The sequence below is a fragment of the Balaenoptera borealis genome (assembly GCF_965194805.1).
Source record: "Balaenoptera borealis genome assembly, chromosome: X".
In the NCBI taxonomy this organism is placed as follows: Eukaryota; Metazoa; Chordata; class Mammalia; order Artiodactyla; family Balaenopteridae; genus Balaenoptera; species Balaenoptera borealis.
In genome coordinates, this window is record NC_138881.1 from 6662407 (window position 1) to 6676981 (window position 14575).

Sequence of the window (14575 nt, forward strand, 5' to 3'; positions counted from 1 at the left end):
TCCTCTAGAATAAGTGTCTCTATTGCGAATGGAGAAAAAGTGTCTCTATTAATGGTGCCTCACTGCTGCTCACTCTCTAGTGGGTCGCCAATCCAACAAGATTCTGTTTAGAGTGGGACACGAGTATTTAGACCAGGGGTTGGCAAACATTTTCTGAAAAGGGACAGACAGTAAGTATTTTTGGCTTTGCAAGCCATATGGTCTCTATCACAACCACTCAACTCTGCCACTCTTTGCAAAAGCAGATGTACATAATACATAAATGAATGAGGGTGGCTGTGTTCTAATAAAACCCTATTTTCAAAAACAGCAATCAGGCTAGATTTGATGTGCATGGTCTGCTGATCACTCATCTAGATGAGTCTGAAACAGAAAAGATCCCTGGGAAACTATGACTGCTCTTCTCTGCATACTACACTTCTGCTAATCTAGTTTAACTTAAACAAACAAAACCCAGAGCATACTACCCATGTGTATTGAGGGTACAGTTAACAAAGCTCCCTAGACTACCACTGTCTAACAGAACCTTTCTGTGATCATGGAAAATTGTCTGTGCTGTCCAGTATGGTAGCCACTAACCGCCTGTGGTTATTGAGCACTTGAAATATGCTTAATGCATATGAACGACTGAATTTTTAATTTAATTCTAATTAACTTATATTTAAATTTAAATAGCCCTTGAGTGGCTACCACATTGGACAGAACAGCCCCAGATACTGTTTCCTGTGTGGACGGCTCTTCTACACCACTCTACTCATTAATGCACTGTACATGATGGGTTATTAAATTTACACACAAAGTAGCTTATTATCATCTAAGCAAATATACAGCTTGAAGCATCATAGAAGTTCAATAAATATTAATGATGATCAGTAAACTGAATCACTACAGATAATGAAATAGCATGACAAAGTGTAAGACATAACTGCAATCAGTTTTGCTTTTATTGACAAAAATTTTCCATGCAGCTGGGAGCCATGATCACATAGTGGTAGAGGCTTTCATGATTTTAAATTATTTTAATGGATTTTACACTTTAGATATTTATCTGAGGGTAATTCAAGCTTTTTCTATTTGACATGCCTCTGCTGTGAACATACATGAGTTTTACTGTAAAGTGAATTTCCAAGTGTCTTTATTTCCCTCTTGTACCCTGAAGATTCAGATTTGAGCACTCATTGTTTATTGGTTAATTTCAGAGAAAGGGGAAAACATCATTTCATCCAAATGATCACTGAGAGAAAGGAATGAACCAGAACACTAAACAACAAAAAAATGAAGAACCCCATCCTGCTATAAACAAGTTCATGTATTGAGAACACAATTATTTTTCAAAATACACTTCCTTGGGCTTCCCTCGTGGTGCAGTGGTTGAGAATCTGCCTGCCAATGCAGGGGACACGGGTTCGTGCCCTGGTCTGGGAAGATCCCACATGCCGCGGAGCAACTAGGCCCGTGAGCCACAACTACTGAGCCTGCGCGTCTGGAGCCTGTGCTCCGCAACGGGAGAGGCTGCGACAGTGAGAGGCCCGCACACCGCGATGAAGAGTGGCCCCCGCTCGCCGCAACTAGAGAAAGCCCTCGCACAGAAACGAAGACCCAACACAGACAAAAATAAATAAATAAATCAATTTATTAAAAAAAGAAAAATACACTGCCTTGGGACTTCCCTCGTGGTCCAGTGGGTAAGGCTCCATGCTCCCAATACAGGAGGCTCGGGTTGGATCCCTGGTCGGGGAACTAGATCTCGCATGCATGCCACAACTAAGAGTCCGCATGCCGCAACTAAGAACTGGCACAGCCAAAACAAATAAATAATAAATATTTTTAAAAAATACATTGTCTTTATTGCATTCTTTCACATATTGATGCAAGAAAACACTACCCTTAATGTTGCAGACTCAAGAGTGAACTGAAACAAATGTAGATTCTGCATCAGGGAGCCGACATCACACGCAGATGACGGACATTATCATCAAGGAACCTCAGAAACAAAGAACCATTTACAAGTTATGCAAACGTGCCGGCACGCTGAGGGCATATGACCAAGGGGCGTGGCATTGCCCAAGAAGGGGTGATATTTGGGTGATGTCTCAAGAATGAGAGCAGAGCAGCTGCCCATTAGCACGAGGGAGCACCTGGGTGACAAGTGAGGAGGAGCGGGAGGGACGCGGAGGCAGGCAGTGTGCGCAGGACTGGGTCTGAGAGTTGGGGCAGGGGTTCTGGACCCCACCCCCAGGCAAGTGCGGGGCAAGGGGGGCAGTCAAAGATAAGAGTGTTGAGGATACAGTGGGGAACTGGAGGTGTGGCAGAAGCCACCCCGCCGTCTGAAATGATCTCTCTGGCTGCTGTGGCGACACAGGTTGGCGGGCCACGTGCAAATGGCGCATCCAGCTTTGATGCTTCTGCCAGCCGTCCAGGGGAGTGATCAGAGCCGAGAAGGAAAGAAGTGAGTGGGCCTGAGAACTATTCACAGGGTAAAATGGAGAGGGCTTGGGGAAGGAAGGCGAGCACGTAACGAGAGAGCTGGGGGCACGGCAGGGATGCTGTGTGGTGTGTAACGGAGCCTCCACCCGCTGGGAGAAAAGCCGTGGGGCTCCCGATAGGAGCGCTATGAGGGCTGCAGAGAACACGGTGAGCCGGCGGGCACGGAGTCAACTGGCGCCCACCGCGGGGGGCGCTGAGCGTACTTCTGCAGTAAAGCAATCCTTCCAGAACCATGAAGACCTCCAAGTAAAAGAAGAGCTTCTTTTTGCTTTAGGTGTGTGTGTGTGTGTGTGTGTGTGTGTGTGTGTGTGTGTGTGTGTGTGTGTGTGTGTGTGTGTGTTTCAAACACACATTAGGATGCATGGTGAATCCCAATAATTCGTATTAACCCTTTGGGAGTCTTCCATTTGCTGGCTGCATCTATCTTTGCCTGTGCCTCTCTCCAAGAAGCTACACTGTCTCTGGCTTACAACAATTACCAAGTTCAAGATAAGGGCTGCGTGAATACTTGCTTCCAACCGTGCTTTCCAAATACTGCCAGCTGAACACCAGCAATGCACCCACGGACTTTAGAATCTCTATTGCCTTGGATTAAAAAAGGGCAAAAAAATAAAATAAAATAGATGTAAAAAAGGGCAGACACCTGCATTCCACGGGCTGCGAGTTTTTGCTGATCCATACAGCATATTTCCAATCATTCCCTCATCCTGGGCCAGATCCATGTGCTTTCACAATGTGTATTGGTTTCCTAGGGCTGCCATAACAAAATACCACAAACTGGGCAGCTTAGAACAAGAGAAACTGATTGCGGGACAGTTCTGGAGGCCAGAAGTAGAAAATGTACTTGTCAGCAGGGCCTTGTCCATCTGAAGTGTCTAAGGAAGAATCCTCCCTTGCCTCTTCCTAGTTTCTGGAGGTAGCTGGCAGTCCTTGGCCTTCCCTGACTTGCAGCTGCATCGCTCCAATCTCTGCCTCGTTGTTACACGGATCCTCCCCGTGTGTCTCCTTGCCCAGATTTCTCTCTTCACTTAACACTAGTCATTGGATTAGGGTCCACCCTGATGACCTCATCCGAACACGATTTTATCTGCAAAGAGCCTGTTTCTAAATAAGGTCACATGCATAGGTCCGGAGGGTTAGGACTTCATAGTCTAACCATAGGTCTGGAGGGTTAGGACTTCAACAAATCTTCTGGGGAGACACCATCCAGCCCATGACACCATACGTCGCATTTTCCTAACTGAAGTATTTGTGAATCTTTCTTTTCTACTCTCTTCTCCTGTGAGTCCTGGTATGAAAGGAAGAAAAACTGCCAAACACATTCAGCCAAATCCTGGCTCTCTAGTATTTGCACATGATTTTATTGGCATCTATCTGATTGTAACAATTATTTGACTATGTATCTGTTCCCACTCCTGATTTGGAAGTGAGTCTTTGCAAACATACGTTAATAAATAAGACCTCTGTGTCTTTCATTAAATAAGACATATTAGACATAGGTCATACTCTAACTTAGTGCTTAATACCTGTCACATAGAGGGACCTCAATAAATGTTTAAGTAAGAGACAGAGGAGAGGAGAGGAGAGGAGGGGAGAGGAGAGGAGAGGAGGGGAGAGGAGAGGAGAGGAGAGGTAGGGGAGGGGTGGGGAGATCATGAGGGAGAGGGAGAGGAGAGGAGAGGAGAGGACAGGGCGGAGGGAAGGGGGAGGGGAGAAGGAAAGAGAGATGGAGTGGAGTGATTTTCTGCTTCATGTTCAGCTTCAGTTTTAACCAGATTAACCTGCCTTTCCCCTTAACCTTTCCTAACGGCCTCCATTAATTCCTCTGTAGCCTTGCAAGGACTGAAACTCATCATCAGACAGTACTGATAAGCCATGAAGGGAGTGACAAAGAGGAATGGTTTAGGTATTAATCTAAGATCAGACACATGAACTCAGGGGAGCTCTTCAGGACCTGTGATTCTGTGGATGGCTAAGAAAGACGGCTGTGGTGGGAGTTTCCCAGGCTGTTTCCATGGTCAGGAATTCTACTTCAGTTAGAACAGCATTAGGTGTCACCCCAAAAATACTGTAGTTTAATATCAATTACCCAAATATCTTATTGGAAAAATGTCCTCACCTACAGAAAAGGGTTGTGCTTGAACAGCCTCTATAACCAATCCACTCACTGTATTAGTTTCCTACTGCTGCGTAACAAGAGGTCCACATATTTGGCAGCTTACAACAGCAGTTATTACCTCACTGTTTTCTCGTGAGTCTGCAAGCAGGGAGGAAACTCGGGCTGGGGACTCAACTGAGCCTGGCGTGGGGAGGGATCTGCTTCTAAGCTGTCACGGGCAGAATTAGGTTCTGAGAGAGAGGTCCGAGTGCCACGTAACGCAATCATGGAACTAACTTCCCCTCAACCTTGCCGTATTCTATTGGTTAGACGCAAGTTACAGGTCCCACCCACACTCATGGGGAGGGAATTCCACAAGAATGTGAACACCAGGAGCAGGGGTCAGCAGTGCTGTCTTAAGCATCTGTTCACTACACTGGCCAACCGAGGCTAGATTCCTCGTGAAAACGTGAGTGGCACAGGTTTTTAAGGATACAGTGTTACAAGGATAACATGGCGAATGTCGTGTAAGTATCTACACATCATCATTGATCAATGACTAGCTTAACTCAGATTGAAGTTATGCTCTCTCCGTGTGTTCGTTCATCGAATATTTATTAAGCAGGTATTAGTGAAATAAAGTGAATCTGTACAACTTACAATAAAAAAGGGACTTGCATTTCCAGAAAGCACTTTTGGCGCAGAACAACTATACTTTCTGGGTAAACATGTTCACAATATCTTTGGAATAACTGATGCACTAATGCTAAAGTGAGGCCAGACATGACAGGACTGCGTGACCTGGGTGCTGCAGGGGCACTGGAGGCCCTTACGGTGCCCCAGACAGCATGTGGGGCACTGCGGCTTCCTGCTGGCCTGGCGCCCACGTCCTCAGCACCCAGGAGATGAGGCCAAGGTGGTGGGGAAACCGATCCTGAGACCCCTGCCTAACCCTGAGCCTCGAAGGGCGGGAACCTCGGGGAGAAAAGGATGAGGAAAAAGGCTCTGAGGAGGCTGAGAACTACGTTTGTCTGACCTGGCTCTAGATGGACTGCAGAAAAGCAGAAACTAGTTTCCAAAACTTCTCAAACCGTAAGTCCTCACTTACATGCTTCCAGATTTGAAGGCACAGTACAAGTGATGCCTAAAAGACCCTAAGCCAAAATTTTAATAAAAATACCCTGTGTTTCTCTCTACCTGCATTACTGACGTACATGAAAATCCTTGCATACCGTTCTCTGATGATTCTTGTGTCGTGTGTCTGTGTGTTAAATGACAACCTTTGCTGCTGATGCACAGAAACGGGATTTCTGTACCTTGATCTTATTTTTGGCAACCTGCTGAAGTGTCTTATTCATCCTGATACTTTCTTAGATTCTTTAGTGTTCTCTGTGTAATTAATCATATCATCTGCAAATACTGGCAGTTTTTCTTTCTTTCCAATTTTTAGGTTTTATTTGTTTTCCTTTTATTTTGTGCTCAGTAGGGCTGCTAGTATAATGTGGTATGGAAATGACAACAGGCTGATTACAGAGGCTTTTCTGGAGGATCATCTGAGCTGAGACCAGAATAGTGACCTGATTCCAGGCATGTGAAACCAGAGGGACCAAAGCTCCATGCTTTGGAGCTCCAAAGCTCCGAGGGAACAGCAAGTGCAAAGGCCCTGAGGTGGGAAACACACCTGGTGTGATTGAGCTCTGGCAGAAAGGCTAGTGGGCTGAGTACAGAGGTCCGGCAGGAGAGCTGTAAAAATAAATTGTTGCCCATCAACTCATAAAAACTCTGGAAAACTATGTTGCATTTGCAATGCTGCATGCAAGTAGGTACTTATTAAATGGTTTCTCTTTGTTATGTTGATCAAAATACCCTTACTGCTGACTGGTACTAGATGATCCTGGGCTCTGCTTGCCCTAGATCACCATGACGAGGCTGGCAATTTGTCGTGATGACTACTCTCTTCCACTTTCTGCTCCCTACTCCCCTCTGCATCGCAGTGCACAAGCGCTCCTTTCTTTTCATGCTGTGCCCCTCACGTGGGTCAACCCCACCAAACAGCGCCATCCGAACACGAAGCTGCTCCTATCCAAACAAAGCTCAGTGGTGAATCACTGCTTTGTATGGGGATCAGAGACACACTATATGTGTGGGTTAATATGACAACCTCCCTAGATAGTTGTTCTTTAAAAGAGAACCCCACGATAGAAAATATCTGAGCTATGTACACTCAGCGCTCTGTATCTGGAGATTCTGCATCCTCGGATTCAACCAACTACAGATCAAAACGATTTTTTTAAAAATTCCAGAAATTTCCAAAAATCAAAACTTGAGCTTGCCACGTGCTGGTAACTATTTACACAGTATTTACATTGTATTTACAAGTATTTACACAGTATTTACATTGTATTGGGTGTTAGAAGTAATCTAGAGATGATGTAAAGTATATGAGAGGATTGTGCAGGTTGTATGCAAACACTAAGCCATTTTATATTATAGACTTGCATCCTGGGATTTTGGTTTCACCAGGGGTCTTGGAACCAATCCTCCCCTGGAATACTGTGGGACCACTGTAACAGGTTTAGTTTTGACAGCACCCACAGAGACAGGGTAATTTTTTCCCTTGCTATGACTCAGACATCCTAGGTGAGCATACATCCATGAGGTTGTTCACTGGTGTTAGTTTAGAAAAGGCAGAGAATTCTAGTTCGGGAGAGGGAGCCCTGTTCTCAGCAGCATTCGTGATATTCTTCTGGACTTTGCATTAAATGGTGAGCAGCTTATGTGTGTTCTCTGGAATTTCTCTCTGCTTCCTACACTAGATGTCACTGTGCAGCTCATTATTAAATAGCCTAAGGAAACTCTACATAGAGAAATGGAAACTATAAAGGATCCTGAAGGATGCCTGACAGGGCACCATTCTCCTCAACCGCCTGACATTCGGCAAGGAGACAGCACGCACCCTGTACACGACTTACCGTTAGGGAAATGCTAAGAAGACTCATCAACAACTTACATTTCTTCCTGCCTTTTCCCCATTTGCATACTTGTCAACCTGATACACAGTGAGAATTTGGGAAATGCAAATAGCCTACTCATGAAATTTAATGACTGCACATATGCTCTATTTTATAACATTGCAAACCACACCATTCCCTTGATGCTTAGAAAAATGTTCCCCCTGAAGATAGTGGAGCTGGAATAGAGGAAGGACCCAACTCTACATCCTTTGCTTTTCTGGCTTCCTGTGTCTATTGTATCATAGACCTAAAGTTGAAAATGTGTTGAATGTTTTCAATAGGTAAGGTGACCAACTGTCCTGGTTTGCCCGGGACCGAGGGGGTTTTAAAAACCAAGATGAGTTTGTCAATCTACTAACAATGGACCTGTGAAGATTTGTTTTTTCACATCATTACAAACCCACTGCCCCATATGAGAATTCCTCTGCACACACACACAGAACCCTGAGTTCTTCTACTTAGGAACCAAGCACAAGACAAGCAATGTTACTCAGCCTACAAGGTTTTTTAAATTCCACCAGAATGACAGGTTTGAGTTGCTAGCTGGCGCTCAGAAGGAAAAAAAATATTTTCCAGGACGCTTTCCAGAAGCAGAACTATTTGGCCATGCCCAAAATTTTAACAAGAGTGACTCCAGAAATGGAATGATTTGAACAATCTCTAAAGAGTGCAGTGTAAGAAATTTCCAGGCTAAGGTAAATATGGTGCCATCCTGGCAAAAAGGATGTTCTAGATAAGAGGGTTAACTTTTTCTTTAAAAAAAAAAATGTAAAGAACTAATGAGATGCATGGATCTAAGGTGACAGTTCTACAGTGTGCAATTCAGTTTGTATCAGTGACACTGATACAAAGCGATGGTTTTGATGCAGATCTAAAATAAGATTAGATCATCTTTCTCCAGTGAAGTGCAGGTCAAATTGTTCTATCATTGTGTTAGGAGGCGATGGTGATGATGATGACACGTACCTCTAATCTCATCCCCTCCTCCTCCCAAATACCCTGCGAGGGATGCATCCTTATCTCCACTTTACAGACAAGGACTTCTGGGGGCAAGCCTGCTCAACTCTGCACACGCAAGGAGAGGGAGGCCGGGTTTGAAACTAACCCTCTCTGACGCAGGAAACAGGACATTTCAACACCTTTCTTCACCGTGTCTCGGGTACCTGCCAGGGCTTTCTCCATCAGGAGCTGGGTCCTGCTCAGGGACCCTTATCCGTGGGAGCCACTTGCCTGAGCATTGATTGTAAGGATCTGGAGGAACACCAGTTTAGGTTAACACTGCTTTCATTTCTCATCTGAAAGCTCTTTCACCTGAGGAGTTTGTTTAAAAAAATTAGTTGAGGGATTCCCTGGTGGCGCAGTGGTTGAGAATCTGCCTGCCAATGCAGGGGACATGGGTTCAAGCCCTGGTCTGGGAAGATCCCACATGCCGCGGAGCAACTGGGCCCATGAGCCACAACTACTGAGCCTGCGCGTCTGGAGCTTGTGCTCGGCAACAAGAGAGGCCGCGACGGTGAGAGGCCCGCGCACCGCGATGAAGAGTGGCCCCCGCTTGCCGCAACTGGAGAAAGCCCTCGCACAGAAACGAAGACCCAACACAGCCATAAATAAATAAATAAATAAATAAATGAAATTTTTTTTAAAAATTAGTTGAAATGAGTAGAGTACACAGTGTTTCCTACAGATTTTATACAGCATATAACCTAAGAATATAATAATAATGTATACAAATGTCAGCAGAAAAAAATGAAACTGAGGAGAGTTTAATAAACTGATTATTTTCAAAGATGTTGGAGAGGAATGTTGAAGCACGGCGGGTAGGACCACTGACGAGCAGCTACTACTTCCAGACTTGCAGTGACAATGGCTAGGCACGGTCACCAGAACCCCGTGGTAGCTGCATCCCCAGGCTGGCCTCCCGCTTCCCACCAACCTCCTCCCAGAAGCAGCATGAAGCCAGCTGGCAGATGCCCACAGCTGTAGTCCATTGGGTCTTCCTCTTAGATTACAGACAGAATGGAGAAGGATGAAGGTGTATGTGACGGGTGGACAAAGTATACCCACCACAAGCTCTTGCTAGCCACTCCAAACTGCTCTAAATGACTTCTGTCACTGCAATATCCCTTGAAAGATCTATTTGCTCATTCTTCCCACAAATGCTCCTAGTTCTACACCAAACACACAAATTTCATACAGTATCAACCAGCATTTGGTGTCTCCCCCAAACACCGCCATGCTAATTAAAGCAGATTGAGGAATTTTAGAAAGTCTTATACTTCTGAATAATACATTTTCAAAGATTCTACTTTGCCTTGTGAACCCAGTTACATAATCTCTTCTGAAAGTGCTCTGTTGGCACCATGGTGTAAAGGAGCTTATATAATCCAACGACTCTAGCCTGGAAAAGATAACTTTGAGGTTAGTGTTTTCTGAAAGATGTTCCCAAGGTTCTCAGTAGCAATTTCCTCCAGAGTTATTTCCATGCTCCCACTTTCCAATTTTCACATTTTTACAGCAGATGAGTTAAAAGTCAACTGCCCACCGGTATGACAAGCAACAGAGATGAACTCTTCTACTCCCACCCACTGCTGGGTTCCTCAAGAGCTGCAGAGTCGGCTGAGATATCACACAACACCAGGCAGGTATGTGTGGGACTCACCAGGAGTCACACCTCCATAACGAAAAAAAAACAACAAATCTGTTACTTCATAAATCTGATCTCTCCTGTCACTTAGAAAGAAATGTTTCGACTGAGATTGATGGTGCTTCGATTGAGAGAGATTGGCAAATAACGCATTTATTTTATTTTATTTTTTTATTTTTATTTTTAATTTATTTTTAATTTTTTATTTTTGGCTGTGTTGGGTCTTCGTTGCTGCGTGTGGGCTTCCTCTAGCTGTGGTGAGCGGGGACTACTCTTCAATGTGGTGCGGTAGCTTCTCTTGTTGCAGACCACGGGCTCTAGGCTTGCAGGCTTCAGTAGTTGTGGCTCGCATGCTCTAGAGCGCAGGCTCAGTAGTTGTGCCGCACGGGCTTAGCTGCTCCACGGCATGTGGGATCTTCCTGGACCAGGGCTCAAACCAGTGTCCCTTGCTTTGGCAGGTGGATTCTTAACCACTGCATCACCAGGGAAGCCCCTCTCATCACAGTTTTTGTTTTTGTTTTTTTTAACATCTTTATTGGAGTATAATTGCTTTACAGTGGTGTGTTAGTTTCTGCTGTATAACAAAGTGAATCAGCTATACGTATACATATATCCCTATATCTCCTCCCTCTTGCGTCTCCCTCCCACCCTCCCTATCCCACCCCTCTAGGTGGACGCAAAGCACTGAACTGATCTCCCTGTGCTATGCGGCTGCTTCCCACGAGCTATCTATTTCACATTTGGTAGCGTATATATGTCCATGCCACTCTCTCACTTCATCCCAGCTTACCCTTCCCCCCTCCCCGTGTCCTCAAGTCCATTCTCTATGTCTGCGTCTTTATTCCTGTCCTTCCCCTAGGTTCTTCAGAACCATTTTTTTTTAGATTCCATATATACGTGTTAGCATACAGTATTTGTTTTTGTCTTTCTGACTTACTTCACTCTGTATGACAGTCTCTAGGTCCATCCACCTCACTACAAATAACTCAATTTCATTTCTTTTTATGGCTGAGTAATATTCCATTGTATATATGTGCCACATCTTCTTTATCCATTCATCTGTCGATGGACACTTAGGTTGCTTCCATGTCCTGGCTATTGTAAATAGAGCTGCAATGAACATTGTGGTACATGACTCGTTTTGAATTATGGTTTTCTCAGGGTACATGCCCAGTAGTGGGATTGCTGGGTCGTATGATAGTTCTATTTTCAGTTTTTTAAGGAACCTCCATACTGTTCTCCATAGTGGTTGTATGAATTTACATTCCCACCAACAGTGCAAGAGGGTTCCCTTTTCTCTACATCCTCTGCAGCATTTACTGTTTGTAGATTTTTTGATGATGGCCATTCTGACCGGTGTGAGGTGATACCTCATTGGGCTTTTGATTTGCATTTCTCTAATGATTAGTGATGTTGAGCATTCTTTCATGTGTTTGCTGGCAATCTGTATATCTTCTTTCGAGAAATGTCTATTTAGGTCTTTCTACCCATTTTTGGATTGGGTTGTTTGTTTTTTTGATATTGAGCTGCATGAGCTGCTTGTATATTTTGGAGATTAACCTTTTGTCAGTTTCTTCATTTACAAATATTTTCTCCCATTCTGAGGGTTGTCTTTTTGTCTCATTTATGGCTTCCTTTGCTGTGCAAAAGCTTTTAAGTTTCATTAGGTCCCATTTGTTCATTTTTGTTTCTATTTCCATTTCTCTAGGAGGTGGGTCAAAAAGGACCTTGCTGTGATTTATGTCAAAGAGTGTTCTTCCTATGTTTTCCTCTATGAGTTTTACAGTGTCCCGTCTTACATTTAGGTCTTTAATCCATTTTGAGTTTATTTTTGTGTATGGTGTTAGGGAGTGTTCTAATTTCATTCTTTTACATGTAGCTGTCCAGTTTTCCCAGCACCACTTATTGAAGAGACTGTCTTTTTTCCAGTGTATATTCTTGCCTCATTTGTCATACATTAGTTGACCATATGCGTGTGGGTTTATCTCTGGGCTTTCTATCCTGTTCCATTGATCTATATTTCTGTTTTTGGGCCAGTACCATACTGTCTTGATTACTGTAGCTTTGTAGTATAGTCTGAAGTCAGGGAGCCTGATTCCTCCAGCTCTGTTTTTCTTTCTGAAGATTGCTTTGGCTATTTGGGGTCTTTTGTGTTTCCATACAAATTGTGAAATTTTTTGTTCTAGTCTGTGAAAAATGCCATTGGTAGTTTGCTAGGGATTGCATTGAATCTGTAGATTGCTTTGGGTAGTATAGTCATTTTCACAATGTTGATTCTTCCAATCCAAGAACATGGTATATCTCTCCATCTGTCTGTATCATCTCTAATTTCTTCCATCAGTGTCTTGTAGTTTTCTGCATACAGGTCTTTTGTCTCCTGAGGTAGGTTTATTCCTAGGTATTTTATTCTTTTTGTTGCAATGGTAAATGGGAGTGTTTCCTTAATTTCTCCTTCAGATTTTTCATCATTAGTGTATAAGAATGCAAGAGATTTCTGTGCATTAATTTTATATCCTGCTACTTTACCAAATTCATTGATTAGCTCTAGTAGTTTTCTGGTAGCATCTTTGGGATTCTCTATCTCATCACAGTTTTGAATGACACTAAGCTCTGTGTGGGTTTTCCAGCTTCTCAATTAGAAAAACTAAAAAGCTAATGAGGGGATTGCATTAACAACATGCAGACAGCACTGTGCCACAGTCGGTTCTCCCCTGTGCCACGCATGAGGGAGTGGAAAGCCCACAGTATAGGTATTGCCCTCCGTGTGTAAAGTCAGCATCGTATCCAAGGACACACCACTCTTACCTCCAACTCAGGGAGTGCACGTGACCAGGGGCCCCACCACCACTGCGCGACTGTGCATGCTCTCTGGCCACATCTCCACCGCGCCTCTCATAGCGGAGTACAGTGGGGATACTACTGCACAATGCCTCCTCCCAAAGGTGTCTGCATCCTAATCCCTGAAATCTGTGACAGTGTTAGTTCACGTGGCAAAAGGAGCTTTGCAGATGTGATGAAGTTAAGGATCTTGAGACGGGAAGATTATCCTGGATTGTCTGCATGGGCCCAATGTAACCACAAGGATCCTTACGAGAGGGAGGAAGCACTGACAGGGTGAGAGAAGGAGAAGTGAGGAGGATGAAAGCAGAGATCAAAAGAAGAAAGAAACTTTGAAGATGCCACCCTGTTCCCTGTTGACTTTAAAGATGGAAGAATAGAGCCAAGAGCCAAGGAATGCGGGCAGCTGTATTAGTCAGAACAGGCAAGGAAATGGATTCTCCCCTAGACCCTCCCGAAGGGACACAGCATTGATTTTAGCCCCATAAGACCCACTTCTGATCTCCAGGATTGTAAGTAATAAATCTGTGTCATTTTAAGCCACCAAGTGTGGTGATTTGTTATAGCAGTGACAGGAAACTAATACAACTCGTTTTCTCAATCTCACTCGTTTTGCTCCTTTCTATAACACCCATGACCCTCCTCCCTTTTTTTCTCATTCCTGGATCTTTCTCCCTTGCATAAAACTCAATGGTTAGGCCCATCCAGCACAGCTGTGGAAATACTAAGGTATAAATAAGGAATTTAGTAGTTCTTACTTGGCGCTATAGTCTGGCTCACAGGCTACTTTCTGGTTGGAAAATCCAGTGTTTGATATCAGAAACCAAATCTTGCCTTGATGCTTCTCCTTTCATTTCTTCTATAAGAGAATGAACCTGCACCCACACTGTCATCACTGCCAGGAAGAGGGATGACGTCAGAGAGCCACGGGAAAGGCTGTGCCCAAAAATGAGAAACAGAACAAAAAGGAAAAAAGGAGTCACTTAATAATATTGCTCCTGGTAAAGAACTATCACCTGCAGTGCATTACTGCCCTGTCAGGAGAAAAATAAAGTCTTTATCTAGTCTAGTCAGCACTTTCAAAACCAGAGTCGTGCATCAGAATCATGGGCAGGGTGTGTTAAAATGCAGGTTACCAGGCCCCACCCTCAGCGTTTTGGACTCAGCAGGTTTGGGGTGGGACTGAGAATTTGCTTTTCCAAGTAGTTCTCAAGAGAAGTTAGTGCTGCTTGCCTACTGGGAGAGACAAGATGCAAGGCGAAAGACCAAAAGCACAAGGCAGAGTGAGAGGAAGCACTGTATAAGAAGTACAACGAGCCAGGGAGAAGAGTGAAAAGCACTGAGTATGGGGGAGGGAGACACAGCATCACGGCATCTGGGCACTGCAGCTGGACCTTAGCAGATGCCAAGGAAAGACACAATTCCAGGTCCAAGGACGGACACATATGGAAGCAGACAAAGGCCAGGGACAACGTGTGTCCAGGAAATGGCCAG

At 44.3% G+C, this 14575-nt stretch overlaps 1 protein-coding gene across 4 annotated transcripts in view; it reads right to left on the reverse strand.

Moving 5' to 3' along the window:
• Positions 1-14575, reverse strand: part of LOC309619943 (uncharacterized protein) — a 471150-nt gene that overhangs the window by 92261 nt on the left and 364314 nt on the right. Inside the window, exon 3 of one of the 4 annotated variants that reach the window (XM_082375944.1) lies at positions 11951-14017. The exons of the other annotated variants lie outside the window; for them this stretch is intronic. Coding sequence (XP_082232070.1) covers positions 13858-14017 — 160 coding nt within the window. The 3' untranslated portion in view covers positions 11951-13857. Of the gene's footprint in view, positions 1-11950; positions 14018-14575 lie in introns of those variants that run through there. 4 annotated transcript variants of the gene reach the window in all.